The sequence below is a fragment of the Somniosus microcephalus genome, chromosome 14, assembly GCF_052327205.1.
Source record: "Somniosus microcephalus isolate GS21.2 chromosome 14, FLI_Smic_1.0, whole genome shotgun sequence".
Lineage (NCBI taxonomy): Eukaryota > Metazoa > Chordata > Chondrichthyes > Squaliformes > Somniosidae > Somniosus > Somniosus microcephalus.
In genome coordinates this window covers 111,285,776-111,308,348 of record NC_141000.1, presented here as the reverse complement: position 1 = coordinate 111,308,348, position 22,573 = coordinate 111,285,776, and the positions used below count along the sequence as shown (strand labels likewise).

Genomic DNA, 22,573 nt, shown 5'->3' with positions numbered 1-22,573 from the left:
CCCTACATTACAACAGCGACTACACTTCAAAAGTATTTCATTGGCTGTAAAGTGCTTTGGGACATGCTGAAGTTGTGAAAGGTGCTATATAAATGCAAGTCTTTCTTCATTAACAGTGCAAGGACTGGGAAGGAAGTTTAAGTTAGAGTGGGTGAATTCAATGTCAAATCAGGTACAGAAAGAGAAATAAAGAGGGAAAGAAAAATTGGATTAAGAGAGAGAGAAAAGAGTCAAAGGAAAAGTTTAAAAAAATTAAATTTTACATTTTTAAAATCTCCAACAACAATTAAAACCTGAAGGAATGAGACTCCACACTTGTAATAGTTAATTTTCAGTACCAGAGAGGTTCATTGGCAGTAATTGACACTTAGCACATCGTTAAAAGAATCGAGGTTTAATTAAATATGCGTGGATCTTAAATGGCTCCAAGACAGGTTGCTTGCATCACTCCAGACCAGCTCTAACTTTCTGTGGCGAGTTTAGTTCATATCTACCGTGAAAATACAGCAACCTCACGTCACTCAATGCATTGCAATGGGGAGCCAGACAGCGAGATGCCATTTTCACAAGGCTAAAGGCAGAGCGGTTCAGCTCGGACAGCAACATTTGGATTTCCACATTTGATTGCGCATCTGCCCTCGCCTGAAGTTCCTGTAGCATTTACAGCGAGTGCCATTATCCTCACCATTATTTTGCCAGTAAATTATTGGCCAGTGTTTTCAGTGAACGGAGCAGGTTAAGACCTCTAGCCCCAGACTAAGCAACAAAATATATGTTTCAGCCTAGCCTCAAAATGTCTCGAAAGCAATTGCTCTGGTCACTTTAAAAAAAATTATTATGTCCAGTGCCTGTTGGGGGAGACATGTTTTGGATAAATACTTAACAATGAGGTAATGTTGAGCATTTGTAGATAATGTAAACTAAGCCATTCCTTTAATTCAAGGAGACTCTCATGAATTATCTCCCTTTGTTTTTCATGAATAGCAAACAGCTTGCAACTGAAAGATGTTATTTATGTAGATGATTTATTTGAGTGAATTGTGCCGCACGGCCAAGTTTTGCTTTGTTTTATTTGCCTGTTTATGGGATGTGGGCATCGTTGGCAAGGCCAGCAATTATTGCCCTAATTGCCCTCGAGAAGGTGGTGGTGAGCCACCTTCTTGAACCGCTGCAGTCCGTGTGGTGAAGGTGCTCCCACAGTGCTGTTAGGGAGGGAGTTCTAGGATTTTGACCCGGCGATGATGAAGGAACAGCGAGGCAATATATTTCCAAGTCGGGATGGTGTGTGACTTGGAGGGGAAATTGGAGGTGGTGGTGTTCCCATGCGCCTGCTGCCCTTGTCCTTATAGGTGGTAGAGGTCGCGGGTTTGGGAGGTGCTGTCGAACAAGCCTTGGCGAATTGCTGCAGTGCATCTTGTAGATGGTACACACTGCAGCCACGGTGTGCCGGTGATGGAGGGAGGGATTCTTTAAGGTGGTGACTGGAGTGCCAATCAAGTGGGCCTTAAACATTATGTTTTGCATTTTATCCTGTGCTTTCTGAGACTTTGGTTCAAATCCAGTCCACGCCACTGAGATGAAAGTCTCCTTTTTTCAAAATCCAAGCTGTAAGTGAGTTCTGGCGGTGACAACCCAGCTCCTATTAGACATGACCCCACAGCACAACCATCAGTTGTTTCACACTAAATTGCCAGTCTCACGCAAAGAGACCGCACAGATTGGGCGTGAGCAGACTGTCCAACTGCAGGGAAGCACTGCCTTTTCTAACAACCCATAAGGAGACACTGAGTTACCCCAGCGTCCTCAAACAAACACCAAAAAAAGTGCCCCCTTTTTTTTTTAAGAGGTGCTAAACTAATAAAGAACTAAACCGTAAAACAAAGGAAACTTATAAAATGAAATAATATTACAGTATTATCGAGTGTACCGGCAGACAACAGGGCTCTTGTGAGGGCACAAACAGTTAATGACGAGTGTTTTTCTTTCTGTCTCTTTCAAGTAAAAACACTAGGACATCCGATACGCTGAATAAACAGCAGCAGACGCTGAGAATGCACATTGATATCCCTCGAGCACAGCTTCTGATAGAAGAGAGGGATACCATGGAAACAATCGGTATGTGATTTCCCCCCACCCCCACTGATGCTCTCCAATTATTTATTATATACATGTATTGTTCCCGTTTTCATCCATTCCTCGCTTCATTATTTTTTTTGAACATTAACCAGGATATAACAGCAATTTGTCCATCGGTTTGAGAGACAACAATGTGCTCCCTCCTTAGTTTTGAGAGATTTGGGAGATGGTGCAGAGGAGATTTGCCAGAATTATACCAGGGATGAGGGACTTCAGTTATGTGGAGAGACTGGGGAAGCTGGGGTTGTTCTCCTCAGAGCAGAGGGGGAATTTAATAGAGGCGTTCAAAATTATAAAGGGTCTTGATGGAGTAAATAAGGAGAATCTGTTTCCACTGACAGGAGGGTCAGTAACCAAAGGACACAAATTTAAGATAATTGCAAAAGAAACAGAGAATTGTTTTTACACATTTATGGGTTATTATGATCTGGAATGCGCTGCCTGAAAGGATGGTGGAAGCAGATTCAGTAGTAACTTTCAAAAGGGAATTGGAGTTTATACTTGAAAAGGAAAAATTTGCAGGAATATGGGAAAAGAGCAGGGGAGTGGGATGAATTGGATAGCTCTTTTACAGAGTCGGCACAGGCATGATGGGCCAAATGGCCTCCTCCTTTGCTGTATCATTCTATGACTTGTGCAATTCTTTTGTATATACAATACTTGAGGGCGCTGACCTTTTCTGGACTCATATGGGTCCATGTCACTGGCTGTTCTCCAGTAGTTTGTTCAAGTGGTCAGTCCTCATCAATGATACTAGACAGTAAGTGCTGGCACTATAACTTTTCGTGGTGGGTATAACAACCGCTCTGTCTTCACCCAATGCCCATACATGCGTATTTCCCAGCAAGAGTCACCACAGAGTGATCATTATATGTCACAGTTCTTATATCTGCGTATATTTTCTTGTCAACTTTTTCTATTGTAAAATTCCTATGTCAACATTTATAATGGAAGCTACCTATGCACTTTTGTCACGCTGTAGTTACACCCACCTACCAGTGGTGGCGCTGTAGCACCTCAGTTTTGCATCTTCCAGCTCCTCGGCCTGTATTGTAGAGAAGCTCCAATTAATCTATCTCTCTGCTTCCCAAATTGCTGTACCTTTTACTATTTACCTATAAATAATAATATAAAATATCTATATATATAAATCGGTACATCTGTCTGTCTATCTGTCATTCTGTCATTCTGTCTGTCATTCTGTCTGTCATCGCCTGTGCGTCTGTCGGGCTATGCGCTCGAAAGTTACAGGGCGTACCTACGCGCGCGTTACCTCCAAAGAAAGCTTACGCTTCCGAGACGGTTTTAAGCGTATTTACGTTTCGGCCGGGCTAAAATCGCGCCCGCGGTATCCCAAAAACCTTCAACGTTCCGCTCATTAGCATCTCATTATCCGCTCATGAGCGACAGAGTGACCTCGAGCTCGACCAATCATACGCCGGGTTGCTGGCGTGTGCCGCCGGGCCAATCGGTGCATGTGTGGCCGGGCTTTATCGTTCTGAACTGAGGTGAGTCGCCGCCATCTTGATTCCAAACTTTTCCTTTCTTTTTCCCGCTTTCTGCGTCTTAAAAAAAAACGTTGCTTTTAAAACACATAGGCCTAGAAACTCAGTTGGGCGCGCCAGCCGTTAGCGCCTTAGGGGGAGTAGATCTCGAGCGCTAGGCGCTTATCGCCCGGGCGCAGCGCGATCTGCGCCTCTCCCCAACTTCAGGACACATTTAGCGCCGGCGCAAAGTCTTAGCGCGCGCCCTGCTGCGCGCGCAGATCATGACGTCATTTAATAGTGCAACGCCCTTTGTGCGCCCCAAACCGGAACTTCACTCACGCCGGCCCATTGTGCGCCGGGCATCCCGAGCGACTGTGAAGTGGAAAGGTACACAGGCCAGCCGGGCCGGGGGGAGCGCTAATTAAAGGGCACTTACCCAGCAGTATAAAGGCCAGCCATTTTGCAGCATTCACTCTTGTGCAACGGTTTTTTGGACAGAGACCAAGGAGGAGAGTTTACTGGTTTGGACCAACACTTGGACAGGTATTTTTGGCTCAGGCCAGAGCTTACCAATTATCTTAGCCTTCATTCAGAGCTCAGTGTTTGCCAGCATATAATGGGGGCTGCATTGGGTGGCAACGCTGAATTTCAGCCTTATGCCAGAAGGGCTTACAGACGCCGTGAGAGAGTGGCAGCCCTGGCTAGACGCAGAGGGGGCAACAGGCGTCGCCAACTGAGGCCTTACCCACGCAGGGTATACCGCCAGCAGACCTCCTATCTGACCATGTCTGCCGCGATGTGTGTTAGGAGGCTGCGATTCCGAAGGGAGGTGGTTACAGACATCTGCCGGCTGCTTCAGAGAGATCTGCAGCCACAGCTGATGCGCAGGACGTCTCTGTCGGTGGCAGTGAAGGTGACGGTGGCTCTCAACTTCTATGCCACCGGCTCCTTCCAATCTGCTACTGGGGACATCGCTAACAACTCCCAGTTCGCCGTGCATTGCTGCATCCGCCAGGTGACCGAAGCCCTTTTCAGAAGGAGACATCAATTCATCTCCTTCCCCATGACCCTGGACAAGCAGCAGCAGCGTGCAGTGGGGTTTGCAAGAATAGCAGGCTTCCCCATGGTGCAGGGCGCCATTGACTGCACGCATGTGGCTTTGCGGGCACCTCTTGTGCATGCCGAGGATTACCGCAACCGGAAGGGCTACCATTCCCTCAATGTACAGCTGGTGTGTGACCACAGGCAGCGCATCCTAGCTGTCAATGCCCACTTTCCAGGCAGCAGCCACGATGCCTTTATCCTGCGACAGACAACTGTGGCTGACATGTTCCAGGCACAGCCTCCCCCAAGAGGATGGCTTATCGGGGACAAAGGCTATCCTTTGTGTACCTGGCTCATGACCCCGCTCCGCGCGCCCACGACCCCTGCTGAAGAGGCATACAACGAGAGCCATCAAGCGACGAGGAGCCTCATAGAACAAACAATCGGCGTGCTCAAGCAACGGTTCCGCTGTCTCGACCGCTCCGGGGGAGCCCTCCAGTATTCGCAGGATCGAGTCTCCCAATTCGTCGTCGTTTGCTGCATGCTGCACAACCTGGCTATCCGCAGGACTCAGGCACTGCCACCTGACGTTGGACCACCACCTCAGGAGGAGGAGCAGGAGGAGCATGAGGACGACGAGGACGAGGAGTACCAGCCCAGGAGGGACACACAAGGTCCAAGGGCCGCCCGTCGTCGGCTTATTGAACATCACTTCTAGGCCCCCTGTCAGGGAATGGCTTGTGCCAATGATAGAACATGATTGCAGCCGCTCCGCAAGCCCTCAGCCGGTTAAGGCAACAAACACTTCAAAGATCAAACATGGACAATGTGAATAAATAAAATGCTTTATTGTACAAACTCTGGGCCCTTCCCACATGAAAACCAAAAACAGACGAAACCCCCAAAAAACACTCAAACACATTACTCGCTCCCACAACCTGGGGAGGATTAACAAAATAGGGCAACTAAAATGGCCGTCATTCTCGGCCTTCGTCCAAAACAAACATCACATCACCGGCCTTCAAAAAACAAACATCCAATTCTCGGCCTCAAGAAACAAACACAAATGGCCACACATTCGACTATTTGGCCCGCTAGGGCGATGCCTTGGCCATCTTTGGGTGGCCCCTGCCCGCCCTGCTGCTCTGCCTCAAAGTAAGGCCATTGGCTGCTGCAAGGCTGGGGGCAGGCTCCTGAGGGGCACATGTCGTGACGGCAGATGCCCTTGGGGGTCGGCCTAGTCGAGGTCTGGCCGTCGAGCGGGCGGCTGTTGATTGCTGCAGCTGTGGCTGGCCAGCATCAGTCGCTGCAGCAGCTCCTGGCAGCTCCACTGGGGGACTGGCAGTGGCGGCTGGAGGAATGGTGGCAAGCTGGCGGATGGCAGGCGCTCGCTGGTCGCCTGAGACACTGGCACTCGCCCGGGCCAGCACTGCAGCATGCGCACCAATCTGCCGAGGGACAGACCGCTGTGCTGCTGCAGCGCGCCGGGTGCCCTGGCGATGCCTGGCTGACACAGCGAGTGTGGCAGCAGTGAGTGCCCGTGTTGACCTGTTCACTGACCGCAGCAGAGCAGCCAGTGACTGGACGGCACCACTGATCACCTGGCCAGTCGCTGAAAGATCTGCCTGGTATTCCGCCCGACTGGTGGCCTCTAAGGGCCCGAACTCGGCCACACTCCGAGAGAGGGAATCGATGGACTCAGGCAACCGTGCCACTGCCGCCATGAGCTCCGTGTGCCGGCGCTCTGAGTCCGCGGACAAGTCTTCGAGGCGTTCCATCTCCTCGGCGAAGAGCATCTCCTGACTGGAGGCCGGACTCTCCCTCTGGGGAGAAGGCCGCCGAGCTGGCCGACCCTTCCTGCGTTGCTGGAGGCTGCTGGGCCCAGCAATTGGACTCCCCTCCGACGCATCCCCCCTCTGGGGAGAAGGCCGCCGAGCTTCCACCCCCCTCCCGCCTTTCTGCAGCACGCAGGTCCCAGGAGCTCCCCTCCCCTTCGACACTTCCGCCACGCTGCCCTCCAGGGAAGACGTGTCCCCTACATTGGCCTGGGTGGCCGCGGCTGAGGGTTCCCCTGATGGGCCGCCTTCCTCTTGCTCCTCCTCCTGCTCCTCCTCGGAGGGTCTGTCACTGGCAAGTTGAGGGACCTCCTCTTGACCATCTGAAAGCAGGAAGGCACAAGAGTAGCTTTAGAGTGAGGAGAGGGCGTCAGTGCGGGATGCATGAGTGGTGGCATTCAGCGCATTGGTCGGACAGTGGCAAAGGATGTAGATCTGATGCGCAAGTGGGACGAGAGAGGTGCAAAAGGTGATGTCCTTACCATTGCTTCCCAGAACAGGGTCGGCATCTCCACATGCAACGGGCCGAATCACCCGGCCACCCATGAGGCGCTCCACGCGATGTTGCAGGTCAGTGAGTGGCTGGATATGGGGTCGTCCTCCCCCGGTCGCAGTCCGGCTTTTGCGATTATTCGCCAGCTTGGCCTGCAAGAGAAAGGACGGCCTCTAAGTACAGTGTGTCGCCGTGATCTTGTGTGCACTGCCTCCCATGGTGGAATAGCCTGGCCAGTGTGTCGCCATGATCTGCTGTGCACTGCCTCCCATGGTGGAATAGCCTGGCCAGTGTGTCGCCATGATCTGCTGTGCACTGCCTCCCATGGCGGAATAGCCTGGCCAGTGTGTCGCCATGATCTGCTGTGCACTGCCTCCCATGGTGGAATAGCCTGGCCAGTGTGTCGCCATGATCTGCTGTGCACTGCCTCCCATGGTGGAATAGCTTGGCCAGTGTGTTCAGTGCAGAATGTGCAATTGATGCTCATGCCTGTGCCATAGCTGCTGGATGAAGGCTGGCCATTAGAGCTTTCAGGTCCCTTTGCCCATAATGTGAGGTGCACATGCAAGGATGAGGAGGTCATTGGAAAGGGTACTCACCCTGACAATGCATGTGAGGTCATTTAACTTTTTGCGGCATTGGGCACCGGTCCTAGGGACGTCGCTGTTGGCTGACAGCTTGCTGGCGACATGCCTCCAGGCTCTCCTGTAGACGCGGACCGTCGCCTTCTTGCCATTGTCCGGGTACAAATCATGGCGCCTCTTCTCCACAGCAGCAAGCAGCACACTCAGATCACGCTCTGAGAAGCGCTGCGCACGTTCACGGGCCTTCTCCATGTCTTCAGGCGCTATTTGGGTCCAGCAGCAGTGTTCAGGCCTAGCTGGAGGGCTCCACTATCCAGGGCGTGGCAGCAGACACAGTCGACCCTTCCCCCTTAAGAGCTGGCCGGCGCCAGGGTGTCTGCTGTCAATCACGAGATGGCCGCACCTGCGCTGCGCCCGGCCTCGGCGCTATCGATCACCACCTCCGGCTTAGCGCCCAAAGAGAGGCGACCAACAGCAGTTTTAGCGCTCGCCCGAACTAGTAGGGCGAAGCTAATGAATATCGGAGAAGTGGCCTAGATTTGGCGGCAGCCGCAAACTTTAGCGGACGCCCCACTTTAGCACCCCAAAAGTGGCGTCAATGAATTTCTAGGCCTCATTGTTTTTTTAAAAAATGATTTAGAAAGTAATTAACTTATCTAATCTCATTAATTTTCCTACCTTGCCCCATTTTTCCAGGTAGGCCTAGAAGCCTCGGCGTCTCCTCCGCACCCACGCCCGAGCTAGGCACCTCCCGGCCCCACTCGAAGGCTGGAGGGCCGAGCCTCAGCCCAGCGCCGCTAGGGTGCGCGCGCAGCAGGAGCTGAGACGTGGCGTCTCTCTCTGGCTCGGCCGGGGGGCGGGGCTTGCTGAGCGTCCAGCGTTACCCTGGCAACCGGGCCCGCCGGCCGTCTCGCACAGCCGCAATCGGCGGTCTTCACCTCGGGGGGGGCCGCGACCCTCGGGGGGGGGGGGGCCGCGACCCTCGGAAGGGGCCGCGACCCTCGGGGGGGGGGGGGCCGCGCGCGCAGCAGGAGCAGCTGAGACGCGGCGTCTCTCTCTCTGGCTCGGCCGGGGGGGCGGGGCTTGGTCAGCGTCACGGTTACCCTGGCAACCGGGCCCGCCGGCCGAGCCAGAGAGAGACGCCGCGTCTCAGCTCCTGCTGCGCGCGCAATCGGCGGTCTTCACCTCGGGGGGGGGGGCCGCGGCCCTCGGGGGGGCCGCGACCCTCGGGGGGGGGGGGCCGCGCGCGCGCAGCAGGAGCAGCTGAGACGCGGCGTCTCTCTCTCTGGCTCGGCCGGGGGGCGGGGCTTGGTCAGCGTCACGGTTACCCTGGCAACAGGGCCCTCCGGCCGTCTCGCACAGCCGCAATGTTGAAGCCAGCTCGGGAGGCCGGTGCTCGGAAGATCGTGCCTCCGGAGTTCGGTGCTTGGTTGGTGGGGGGGGTGCGAGCCTCGGGGGTGGGTGGGTGGTGGGCGAGCTTCGGGGGTGGGGGTGGGTGGTGGGCGAGCCTCCGGGGTGGGGGTGGGTGGTGGGCGAGCCTCGGGGGTGGGAGTCTCGGGGGGGGGCCAACCTCTGGAGTTCGGGGGGTGGGGATCAGGGGGCTCGGGAGTTTGGGGGGACGGGGATCAGGGGGCTCCTGGACTCTCCCCCTTACTCTCCCCTCCCCCCTCCCCTCCCCTCCCCCCCTCCTCTCTGCTCCTCCCTCCTCCCCTGCTCCTCCCTCCTCCCCCCCTCCTCCCTCCTCCCTCCCCCGCCCCTTCTTCCCCCCTCCTCTCTCCTCCTCCCCTCCCCCCCGCCCTCCCTCCCCACCCGCCCTCCCCCCCTCCCCTCCCCCCCTCCCCCTCCCCTCCCTTTCCCGCCCTCCCCTCCCCCCTCCCCCTCCCCCTCCCCTCCCCCTCCCCACCACCCCCTCCCCCCCTCCCCTCCACCCCCCTCCCCCCTCCCCTCCCCTCCCCCCTCCCCTCCCCTCCCCTCCCCCCCTCCCCCTCCCCTCCCCCCAGTCGCTCTCTCTCTTCCCCCCAGTCACTCTCTCTCTTCCCCCCAGTCGCTCTCTCTCTCTCTTCCAACAACAACATGCCCTCGAAAAAGCCTCGGCACCGCCGAGCACTTCAGCTAGTCTATCTATATATATAAATCGGTACTTCTGTCTGTCATTCTGTCTGTCATTCTGTCTGTCATTCTGTCTGTCATTCTGTCAGTCATTCTGTCAGTCATTCTGTCTGTCATTCTGTCTGTCATTCTGTCTGTCATTCTGTCTGTCATTCTGTCTGTCATCGCCTGTGCATCTGTCGGGCTATGCGCTCGAAAGTTACAGGGCGTACCTACGCGCGCGTTACCTCCAAAGGAAGCTTACGCTTCCGAGATGGTTTTAAGCGTATTTACGTTTCGGCTGGGCTAAAATCGCGCCCGCGGTATCCGAAAAACCTTAACATTCCGCTCATTAGCATCTCATTATCCGCTCATTAGCGACAGAGTGACCTCGAGCTCGACCAATCGTACGCCGGGTTGCTGGCGTATGCCGCCGGGCCAATCGGTGTGTGCGTGGCCGGGCCTTATCGTTCTGAACCGAGGTGAGTCGCCGCCATCTTGATTCCAAACTTTTCCTTTCTTTTTCCCGCTTTCTGCGTCTTTAAAAAAAACGTTGCTTTTAAAACACATATTGTTTTTAAAAAAAATGATTTAGAAACAAATTAACTTATCTAATCTCATTAATTTTCCTACCTTTCCCCGTTTTTCCAGGTAGGCCTCGAAGCCTCGGTTTCTCCTTCGCACCCACGCCCGAGCTAGGCACCTCCCGGCCCCACTCGAAGGCTGGAGGGCCGAGCCTCAGCCCAGCGCCGCTAGGGTGCGCGCGCAGCAGGAGCTGAGACGCGGCGTCTCTCTCTGGCTCGGCCGGGGGGCGGGGCTTGCTGAGCGTCAAGCGTCACCCTGGCAACCGGCCCCCCCCGGCCGTCTCGCACAGCCGCAATCGGCGGTCTTCACCTCGGGGGGGGCCGCGACCCTCGGGGGGGGGTGGGGGGGGCGACCCACGGGGGGCCGCGACCCTCGGGGGGGCCGCCAAGCGTCGCCCTGGCAACCGGCCCCCCGGCCGTCTCGCACAGCCGTAATCGGCGGTCTTCACCTCGGGGGGGGGGGGGCCGCGACCCTCTGCGGGGGCCGCGACCCTCGGGGGGGCCCCCCTTCCCCCCCTCCGCCCTCCCTTGCCCCCCCCGCCCTCCCTCCCTTGCCCCCCCTCCCTCCCGCCCCCCCCCCAGTCGCGCTCTCTCTCTCTCTTCCAACAACAACATGCCCTCGAAAAAGCCTCGGCACCGCCGGGCACTTCAGCTAGTATTTATATAAAAACAAGGACTGAATATATGACTGTGAAATGGCCACTGAATTGCATCTGTACACTTCACAGAACTTCACAGAAACCCCACAGTGCAGATAGAGGCCATTTCGGCCCATCGAGCCTGCACCGACACATATCCCACCCGATCCCCGTAACCCCTACACCAACACATATCCCACCCTGTCCCCGTAACCCCACATATTTAATCCCCCTAACACTAAGGGTCAATTTATCATAGCCAATCAACCTATCCCGCACATCTTTGGACTGTGGGAGGAAACCGGAGCACCCGGAGGAAACCCACGCAAACACGGGGAGAATGTGCAAACTCCACACAGACAGTCGCCCAAGGCCGGATTCGAACCCGGGTCCCTGGCGCTGTGAGGCAACAGTGCTAACCACTATGCCACCGTGTTGCAATTTTCCTCCTGTCCTTTAACCCCGCAAAACCTGAAGACCACATTTGATCATGACCGCCCATGTTCAATGCCACAGGAGATCGACTAGTATTAACATATATATTTTATGTTTAACTGCTGCTTGTCATTCAGAGTGAAGAGATCACTTTGAAAATACTGAAACAGTAATGAAGTGTTGGGGTAAGCAAAGGTTTAAGGGGCTCTAGTAAGCAGAAAGAGAGTGAAATTGCATCTATAGCTACAAATGTGACAGCAGGGAGTCATATAAGTTACAGCACAGATGGAGGCCATTCAGCCCATCATGTCAGAGCCGGTGCTAACTCGGTCCTCAACTCAAACTATGTACTCTAATTCCCTTTCTCTGCATCAGAATGTTGTGGGGTTCAAGCCCCATTCCAGAGACTTAAGCACATAATCTAGGCTTAGGCTCCAGCGCAGTACTGAGGGAGTGCTGCTCTGTCGGAGGTGCCGTCTTTCAGCTGAGACGTTAAACCGAGACCCCGTCTGCTCTGCCAAGTGGATGTAAAAGATGGCACTATGCAAAAAAGAGCAGGGGAGTCCTTCCTGGTCTCCTGGCCAACAATTATCCTTCAACCGACATCACTGAAATAGATTATCTGGTCATTTATCTTATTGATGTTTGAGGGACCTTGCTGTGTGCTAATCGGTTGCCATTTTCCCCTACATTACAACAGTAACTGTACTTCAAAAAGGAATTCATTGGCTGCTTTGTGACGTGCTGAGATTGCGAAAGGTGCTATATAAATGCAAGTTCTTTCTTTTCCCTGTGTACAGAATCAAAGAAATAATAAAACTTCCAGAGTAGAAGGTTGCAGAAGCTGAGATCTCCAGAAACTCCCTGTTGAAGCAATAATGCCTCTCTCAAATATTTAAGTGCAGGCCATTTTTTTTTTTAAACTGCCCTATTTGAATGAAACGTTTCATTGAAAGGCCGATTTTATACAACTGTATACACCTCATGTATTACAGACGACCGATCCACTGTGCTGCTGACAGATTCAGACTTTGGAGAGGCTGTCAAACAGAAGTCGCTGACGGCCACACACACTGTCCATTACCATTCGGTCTCGCAGGCCACTGGACCTCTAGTAGATGTTTCCGATGCCCGGCCAGGAACCAGTGAGTAAATTTTGGTTTTACATGCAATGTAAGCGAGCAATTCTAAATGAGAGAATGTAGGGATGGTTGTCAAGTCGGCAAACGGGTTAGTCCACATCAGTGGCCAGTGTTGTCTTCAACTCTATTTGGCTTCATTGATGTTGGGAACAGGGTATTTTTCCACGGACTATGCTGGTATCCCAGTGGAGTTTTTAAGGATCTTCCTGTAAACACCTTGACCCTGAAATTCCATTGAGATGCTCCTGCCATAACTGGAGCAAATGGAGTTTAGAAGAGTAAGAGGTGACTTGATTGAAACATATAGGGCCAGAACTTCGGGTCCCCACGGGTGAGTACTCACGCGTAGGCCCAACAAAAGTGCCGGTTTCGTGCATGCACTGCACATGCGCGGGAAACCGGAACTACCGTTCCCTTAAAGGAAGGGGCTCACAGGTTGAACGCGTGCGCCGGAGAGGCAGCGCGTACGCCTGGAACTTCAGGTTTTTTTGCAGCTTTCTCCGGGAGGGTAAGTCTCCAGGAGCTACGCTTGTAAAAAGCAGTTGCAAGGCCTGCTTTTAACAAGGTAAGTGGTGAATTAAGTAAAATTAAAACATTTTTTCCACAGGTTTATTATTTTTAAATACATTAAAGAAAGGTAAGTTTATTTTTAGCCCCGTTAGAAACTGTAATTAATTTTTTCAAAAATTTAAATTATTGTTTAAAATAGGTAATTTATAGTTATTTTAAAAATGTGATTTTTTAAAAATTTATTTGACGTTTTAGTGATGTTTTGGGGCTGAATTGTATTCATAGATTTGACAGCTCTTTCTGTCAAATTTATGAATGGGCATTCCCTGCTACCATTGGCTCTCCATGGCCCACGTGATCCCAGGGGACGCTTCGAACTAACTGCGCCCCTGGGATACGCAAGCACTGCGCGCCGGCAGTTGGAGGAGGCCCAGGATCGGAATCCCACGCGGGCCCACAGCACAACGGCCGGCGCGCTAGGTAAGTGTAGGTCGGAGGCCTGCACCCGCGGGAAGCCTCCGACCCGAATTTCTGGGCCCTAAGACCCTGAGGGGTCTGGACAGAGTGGATGTGGAGAGGATGTTTCCTCTTGTGGGAGAATCTAGAACTAGGGGTCACTGTTTAAAAATAAGGGGTCGCCCATTTAAGACAGAAATGAGGAGAAACTTTTCTCGCAGAGGGTCGTGAGTCTTTGGAACTCTTTTCCTCAGAGGGCGGTGGAAGCAGAGTCTTTGAATATTTTTAAGGCAGAGGTAGATAGATTCTTGATAAGCAAGGGGGTGAAAGGTTATCGGGGGTAGGCGGGAATGTGGAGTAATCGGATCAGCCATGATCTTATTGAATGGTGGAGCAGGCTCGAAGGGCCGAGTGGCCTACTCCTGCTCCTAATTCGTATGTTCGTATGTAACCTCCCAGAAAACGGCATAGACCCAGCGTTACATGGGGCAATCCCCCATGGAGTTTTAGGGCCTTTTCCTTCTATTCAAGTTGAGGGATATTTCAGGCATTAAGTACTCCCAGGTAAAGTCTAACATGTTAGACGCAGAATAATACTTCTCCTCTCCCCCAGTAATATGCTTCAACTACAGCCACAGAAGACCACACCTTACTGCAGCAAAGTGACAATTTCCATTTCCCACACTCGCCATAACTTACGGCACTTTCTGAGGGACATTGCCAATTACCTTTGATTTGGGGCAGTTTTGAGCTCAGCCCCAGTAGAAACGAACTGCCCAAGCTCACCTGATACAGGATTCCAACAGCCAGACTTTATGTATGAAGAACTAGATGAAAAATTCAACAAAACAAATCAAGCAATCGTGACAGACGCAATCCCAACGTAAATAGGAGGCACATGTTTGATCCGTTCATGTAACCATTTTCCTCATCACCCTTCTCCTTGGCGATCAATGACCCGCTAACGAAATCGCAAGGAACGTCAGCTTTTGAAAGATGCAATTCCATTACAGCGAAAATCATGCTTTCCACATTTTCTCGGAGTAAGTATGTTTTGTCAAAAGCCCTGCGGTCACCAAATGGTAAAACCAGTTTTATAAGAAGTACAAACTTAGCAACAGGTTTTTTTTGTCCTCGCCCATTTCCAATTAACAGGATAGTTCCGCAGAGAACTGTGAGTTCAGGGTTGATGGGGTTGCCGCATCCAGGAAGAGAAATCATCACGATTTCTGCCCACGTTCATAGCTCACAAGAGTAATGCTCTGATCCTTACACTTTGCCATGCTGCAGGTACCTCGGCGATCAATGGCAGAACATTGCAGTTCTTAATTAATTCTCGCTGCCCCCCAGGGGGCAAGGGAAAGAGAGAGAGAAAGCGAGAGGACTGCATCAATTTTCAGTGAATAATTGACACTGTATACTGGTGCTGCGAGTTTGCTAGAGAATAGTAGAGCAGGAGGATTTTTTTTTGTCGTTTAAAAAAAAAATCCCATTCCAGTTTTCCTCCCTCTTTTCCAAAAGGTTCTACCTGCGGTAGGGGTACAGTTCCACAAGCGATCGTCGGTCGTGTGCCACCCACCATCCAGTGCCACGCCCAAGTGGCCATTCTTCGCGTGCAGGCCCAGATAGCGAGCGCCAGCAGACCCTTTAGTCATTGGGAGTGTCAGAGCTGAGCAAGACCCTGCCCTCAGCCCATAGGAGCAACGGTAGGCCCTTCAGCCCTCGAACATCTTCCGCTACGCCTTAGCTGCATATCCCTTGATACCCTCACTTGACAAAAATCTAGCAATCCCAGTTTTAGAACTTTCAATTGACCCTCAGCCTCAACAGCTTTTTCAGGGAAAGACTTCCAGATTCCCACTACCCTTTGTGTGAAAAAGTGCTTCCTGACATCACCCCTGAATGGCCTGGCTCTAATTTTAAGGCTATTCCCCCTTGTTCTGGACCGCCCCCCCCCCCCCCCACTAGAGGAAAGAGTTTCTCTCTATCTACCCATTCAAATTTTTAAACACCTCGATCAGATCACCCTTTAATCTTCTACACGCAAGGGAACGCAAGCCTAGTCTATGCAACCGGTTCTGGGGGAGGTGGGACCTGTGCAGGCCGGACGGGTTGCATTCCAACAGGGCCAGAACTAATATCCTCGCGGGGAGGTTTGCTAGTGCTGCTGGGGAGGGTTTAAACTAATTTGGCAGGGGGGTGGGCACCAGGATGTAACATTAGAAAGGGGAAATAAAGTGCTCAAAAGATTGGGAGAGGCAGAGAGCACTAAAGTAAGAAATAGTGAGGTATTAGGTGGGGTCAAACTAAGAGAGAATACAGGATGGTCCAAGATGGGTTTACAAAGTATGTAAGTGAACGCACGAAGCGTAGTAAACAAGGTAAGTGAGCTGCAGGCACAAATAGCCACATGGGAATATGATGTTGTGGCAATAACTGAGACCTGGCTCAAAAAAGGACAGGATTGGGTATTAAATATTCCTGGTTATAAAGTGTTCAGGAAAGATAGGAAAGGAAAGATAGGAGGTGGTGTGGCAGTATTGGTCAAGGCGAATGTTACAGTGATGGAGAGGGAGGATGTCCTGGAGGGGTCAAGGACAGAATCTATATGGCTAGAGTTAAGAAATAATAGAGGTGCCATTATACTGCTAGGTGTATTCTCTCGACCACCAAATAGTGGAAAAGATAGAGAGGAGCAAATTTGCAGAGAAACTACAGAGAGGTGCAAAAACTATAGAGTAGTGATAATGGGGGACTTCAACTATTCTAATATAGACTGGGATCGTAATAGTGTAAAGGGCAGAGAAGGGGAAGAATTTCTGAAGTGTTCAGGAGAACTTTCTTGATCAGTATGTTTCTGGCCCGACGAGGGAGGAGGCATTGCTGGATCTGATTCTGGGGAATGAGGTAGGTCAAGGGGAGCAAGTGTCAGTAGGTGAACATTTAGGGAACAGTGATCATAGTATCATAAGGTTTAGATTGACTGTGGAAAAGGACAGGGAGCAATCTAGAGTAAAAATGTTTAACTGGGGGAAGGCCAATTTCAGTGGGATAAGAACGGATATGGCCCGGGTAAACTGGAATCAAAGATTGGCAGGCAAAACTGTAATGGAACAATGGGCTGCCTTTAAAGAGGAAATAGTTCAAGTACAGTCGAAGTACATTCCCACTCGGGGGGGGGGGGGAAAGGCAGGGCAACTAAATTCAGGGCTCCCTGGATGACAAAACAGATAGAGAATATGATGAAGCAGAAAAAGAGTGCATATGACAGATGTCAGGTTGTAAATACATCTGAGAGACAGACTATATATAGAAAGGTCAGCGGAGAAGTGAGAAAGAAAATAAGAGGGGCAAAGAGAGGGTATGAGAATAGAATGGCAGCTAACATAAAAGGTAATCCAAAAGTCTTCTATAGGCATATAAATAGTAAAAGGGTAGTAAGAGGGGGGTAGGGCCGATTAGGGACCAGAAAGGAGACCTGTGCATGGAGGCAGAGGGTATGGCTGAGGTACTAAATGAGTACTTTGCATCTGCCTTCATCAAGAAAGAGGATGCTGCCATAGGCATAGTAAAGGAGGAGGTAGTGGAGATACTTGATAGGATAAAAATTGATAAAGAGGAGGTATTAGAAAGGCTGGCTGTACTTAAAGTAGAGAAGTCACCAGGAGCGGATGGGATGCATCCTAGGATGCTGAGGGAATTGAGGGAGGAAATTACGGAGGTACTGGTCATAATATTCCAATCCTCCTTAGATACGGGGGTGGTGCCAGAGGACTGGAGAATTGCAAATGTTACACCCTTGTTCAAAAAAGGGTGTAAAGATAAACCCAGCAACTACAGGCCAGTCAGTTGACCTCGGTAGTGGGGAAGGTTTTAGAAACGGTAATCAGAGACAAAATTAACAGTCACTTAGACAAGTGTGGCTTAATTATGGAAAGCCAGCACAGATTTGTTAAAGGCAAATCGTGTTTAACTAACTTGATTGAGTTCTTTGATGAGGTAACAGAGAGGGTTGATGAGGGCAATGCGGTTGATGTGGTGTACATGGATTTCCAAAAGGCATTCGACAAAGTGCCACATAATAGGCTCGCCAGCAAAGTTGAAGCCCATGGAATAAAAGGGACAGTGGCAGCATGGATATGAAATTGGCTAAGTGACAGGAAACAGAGAGTAGTGGTGAACGGTTGTTTTCAGACTGGAGGAACGTATACAGAGCTGTTCCCCAGGGGTCGGTTCTAGGACCACTGCTTTTCTTGATATATAATGACTTGGACTTGGGATGTACAGGGCACCTATTTAAATTGCAAATGACACAAAACTTGGAAGTATAGTGAACAGTGAGGAGGAGAGCGATAGACTTCAGGAAGACATAGACAGGCTGGTGAAATGGGCAGACACGTGACAGATGAAATTTAACGCAGAAAAGTGCGAAGTGATATATTTTACTAGAATGAAGAGAGGACATATAAACTAAAGGGTACAATCCTAAAGGAGATGCATGAACAGAGAGACCTAGGGGTATATGTGCACAAATTGTTGAAGGTGGCAGGGCAGGTTGAGAAAGCAGTTAAAAAAGCTTACGAGATCCTGGGCTTCATGATTAGAGGTATAGAATACAAAAGCGTGGAAGTTATGATGAACCTGTATAAAACAGTTGTTCGGCCTCAACTGGAGTATTGTGTCCAATTCTGGGCACTGCACTTTAGGAAGGATGTGAAGGCCTTAGAGAGGGTGCAGAAAAGATTTACAAGAATGATTCCAGGAATGAGGGACTTCAGTTACGTGGATAGACTGCCTTGGAGCAGAGAAGATTGAGAGGGGATTTGATCGAGGTGTTCAAAATCATGAGGGGTCTGGACAGAGTAGATAGAGGGAAACTGTTCCCATTGGCAGAAGGGTCGAGAACCAGAGGACACAGATTTAAGGTGATTGGCAAAAGAACCAAAGGTGACATAAGAAAATACTTTTTTACGCAGCGAGTGGTTAAGATCTGGAATGCACTGTCTGACAGGGTGGTGGAGGCAGATTCAATCGTGGCTTTCAAAAGGGAGTTGGATAAGCATCTGAAGGAAAGAAATTTACAGGGCTATGGGGAAAGGGCGGGGGAGTGGGACTAGCTGAAGTGCTCTTGCAGAGAGCCGGCACGGGCTCGACGGGCCGAATGGCCTCCTTCCGTGCTGTAATCATTCTATGATTCTATGAATCTTCCTGAACTCATAATTTAACCCTTTTAGCCCCGGTATGATTACATGCATGTTCCACCAGGGGTCACTGGATAACAATTAGAAGTGGGACCCTGGCTGATTTTCTTTCCGTCTCCCTTGACTGATGCCAGTGGCCAATGAAAGGAAACATGGAACGTATGGGACAAGAAGTGCGCCCACTTCTTCCATAGACCGTGTACAACCCGCCCTATCGTCGATTCCAGCCCAACCATTTCAACTCATGAGGAGTGTGCTGCCTAAATACTTCCTGACCCCCAAAAGCAATCGAAGTTTAGGGACCCTTCTGTCCGACCCTTCTGTCCGCACACTTCTGCTGGGGTGATCTACACCCGAGGTGTCGACCTGCCTTAATTCTTTCACCGGACTCCCGAGCCACTGCAGCCTGCTCCACCTTACTGGTTTTTCATGCTTCCTTTTCTACCTTTTCCCCTTTAGCTACTCACACACTCTGTGTCTCATTAAGTCTTTCATTTCTCTCATTACGCCACCTTGCCTCTCCTACTAATATCACTTCTGCCATTTCACCATCTCCTGTAGTCCACCCAAACACTTCACTGGTCATTCTATCACTGGTCATTCAATTTATTTTCCTGTGTGTGTGAGTTTAGTTCTCCCTCCCCCTTGTTTTGTTCCTTTTTAAATGATGATCACTTGCAATATCTTCCAGTCCTGGGGAAGGGCCTTAAGCCCTTAAATGTAGGCTGACTGACTTCTGGTTCTCCTCAGATGCTGCCTGACCTGCTAAATATGAATATGTATATATACATCTATCTATATATATAAAAGAGCTCCTCTGTCTGTCCCGATGTCTGTCTGTCCCGATATCTGTCTGTCCGTGTTCTATACGTTTGAAAGTTATAGAGCGTACCGATGCGCGCGTCGCCTCAAAAGAAAGCTTGCGATTCCGGACCGGTCATAGGCGTATTTACCTTTCGGCCGGACAAAAACCGCGCCCGCGGTATCCGAAAAACGTTCAGCGTTCCGCTCATTAGCATCTCATTAGCGACCGTGTGACGTCGAGGTCGACCAATCGGACGGCGGGTTCCTGGCGCGTGCTGTCCTACAGTTGAGTGTCGAGTGACTCGACGATTGACCAATCCTACGCTTCGGTGACCTGACCGGTCGACCAATCGGTGCGTGTGTGGGCGGGCCTTATCCTTCTGAACCGAGGTGAGTGGCCGCCATCTTGATTTTTCACGATTTTTTCCCCCACACTTTCTGTGTGTTAGGGAACTAAGGTAAATATTTTAATGATGTGTTAGGGAATTAAATAACAATTTATTTGTGTTTTAAATTGTGTTTAGCAAATGCGCACACGGTGGGCGGGGCAGTTGGCTCCTCGTTCGAGACCAGGCCTGCGTCCGACCCGAGGGGCCACTTAGTTAACCGGCAGCCGAGCCCTGCCTCCTATTCACATCTACCGTCCTTCTTGCATGGGCCTACCGAGCGACTCCTACTCCCTCCTCCTCTTTTGCTGCTCTCTATTTATTTAATCTCCTCTTACTCGGCAAAAGATGAGTTTAAAAAAAAAAGAGGCCGCCAGTTGCACGGCCGCCTTGACGACGGCACGCATTCGCACGGCCCCCGTTACCCCGGCAACGGGGCACGCCGGCGGTCTTGAAACCACGCATGCGCACGGCCCGCCACCCTGTGACGCCAGCACGCATGAGTTTAAAAAAAATGAAGAGGCCGCCAGTTGCGCAGCCGCCTTGACGCCGGCACGCATGTGCACGGCCCCCGTGACGCCAGCACACAGCCTCGGGAGATCGCGGGGGGGGCGAGCCTCGGGAAATCGCTGGGGGGGAGAGCGTCGGGAAATCGCGCGGAGGGGTGAGCCTCGGGAAATCGCGGGGGGGGGGAGAGCCTCGGGAAATCGCGGGGGGGAGAGCCTCGGGAAATCGCGGGGGTCGGGGGGGAGAGCCTCGGGAAATCGCGGGGGGGGGGAAGAGCCTCGGGAAATCGCGGAGGGGGGGGAGAGCTTCTCTGTTCCCCCCCCGCAGTCTCTCTCTGTTCCCCCCCGTCTCTCTCTGTTCCCCCCTCCCCCCAGTCTCTCTCTGTTCCCCCCCCAGTCTCTCTCTGCTCCCCCCCAGTCTCTCTCTGTTCCCCCCCCAGTCTCTCTCTGTTCCCCCCCAGTCTCTCTCTGCCGCCCCCCCACCCCCCCAGTCGCTCTCTCTCTCTCTTCCAACAACATGCCCTCGAAAAAGCCTCGGCAACGCCGGGCTCACCCCAGCTAGTCTATATATATAAAGCGGCTCTTCTGTCTGTCTGTCCTGATGTCTGTCTGTCCGTGTTCTATACGTTTGAAAGTTACAGAGCGTACCGACGCGCGCGTCGCCTCAAAAGAAAGCTTGCGATTCCGGACCGGTCATAGGTGTATTTACCTTTCGGCCGGACAAAAACCGCGCCCGCGGTATCCGAAAAACGTTCAGCGTTCCGCTCATTAGCATCTCATTAGCGACCGTGTGACGTCGAGGTCGACCAATCGGACGGCGGGTTCCTGGCGCGTGCCGTCCTACAGTTGAGTGTCGAGTGACTCGATGATTGACCAATCCTACGCTTCGGTGACCTGACCGGTCGACCAATCGGTGCATGTGTGGGCGGGCCTTATCCTTCTGAACCGAGGTGAGTGGCCGCCATCTTGATTTTTCACGATTTTTTCCCCCACACTTTCTGTGTGTTAGGGAACTAAGGTAAATATTTGAATTATGTGTTAGGGAATTAATTAACAATTTATTTGAGTTTTATATTGTGTTTAGCAACCCCCCCCCCCTCCTCCTCACCCTCGCGCAGGGGGGACTCGGGGCCTGAAGCTCAAAAAATTTCTCTCTCTCGACTCTCTTTCTTCCCTCTCTCTCTCTCCTTCTCCTCTTCCCTCTCTCTCCTTCTCCTCTTCCCTCTCTCCTCTTCCCTCTCTCTCCTTCTCCTCTTCCCTCTCTGTCTCTCTCTACTTCCCCCTCTCAGGTTTGACGGTGTTGGGGCCAGAGCGCGGGATGGACACCTGAAGTGATCCGCTTGCTAACGGCCGCCAGCCCGCGGGGTTTCCCTGCCTACTCCCCGCGGGCCGCCTCGCGCCGCTGGCACTGACCGCGCATGCCCGCTCTGGCTTTTTTTTAAACGGCTGTCCCCGATCTCAATCGGACACGGGAGTCTGCCAACCGGATCCAAAGGCCCGCCTTGTTCACCAGCAGGTGCTACCGAGGTTAGTCCGGTCAGGCCTGGAGGGAGAGTGTGAGGGAGAGGGGGTGGGAGGGAGAGTGTGAGGGAGAGGGGGGGGGAGGGAGAGTGTGAGGGAGAGGGGGGGAGGGAGAGGGGGGGAGGGAGAGTGTGAGGGAGAGGGGGGTAGGGAGAGTGTGAGGGAGGGGGGAGGGAGAGTGTGAGGGAGAGGGGGGGAGGAGAGTGTGAGGGGGGGAGGGAGAGTGTGAGGGAGAGGGGGGGAGGGAGAGTGTGAGGGAGAGGGGGGAGAGAGAGTGTGAGGGAGAGGGGGGGAGAGAGAGTGTGAGGGAGAGGGGGGGAAGAGAGAGTGTGAGGAGGGGAGAGAGAGTGTGAGGGAGAGGGGGGAGAGAGAGTGTGAGGGAGAGGGGGGGAGAGAGAGTGTGAGGGAGAGGGGGGGAGATAGAGTGTGAGGGAGAGGGGGGGAGGGGAGGAGAGAGTGTGAGGGAGGGGGGGAGAGAGAGTGTGAGGGAGGGGGTGGGAGAGAGAGTGTGAGGGAGGGGGGGAGAGAGAGTGTGAGGGAGGGGGGTAGAGAGTGTGAGGGAGGGGGGTAGAGAGTGTGGGGGGGAGAGAGAGTGTGGGGGGGGAGAGAGAGTGTGAGGGGGGGAGAGAGAGTGTGAGGGAGGGGGGAGAGTGTGAGGAGGGGGGGAGAGAGAGTGTGAGGGAGAGGGGGGGAGAGAGAGTGTGAGGGAGAGGGGGGAGAGAG

The 22,573-nt window shown here is 52.3% G+C and overlaps 1 protein-coding gene across 1 annotated transcript in view; it reads left to right on the top strand.

The window, feature by feature from the left end:
• The window catches only part of LOC147107845 (cell adhesion molecule DSCAM), a 745,787-nt gene that overhangs the window by 691,606 nt on the left and 31,608 nt on the right, over positions 1 to 22,573 (top strand). Inside the window, exons 29-30 of the mRNA XM_086007196.1 lie at positions 2,000 to 2,115; positions 12,320 to 12,469. Of these exons, the coding sequence (XP_085863322.1) occupies positions 2,000 to 2,115; positions 12,320 to 12,469 (266 nt within the window). The remainder of the gene's footprint in view (positions 1 to 1,999; positions 2,116 to 12,319; positions 12,470 to 22,573) is intronic.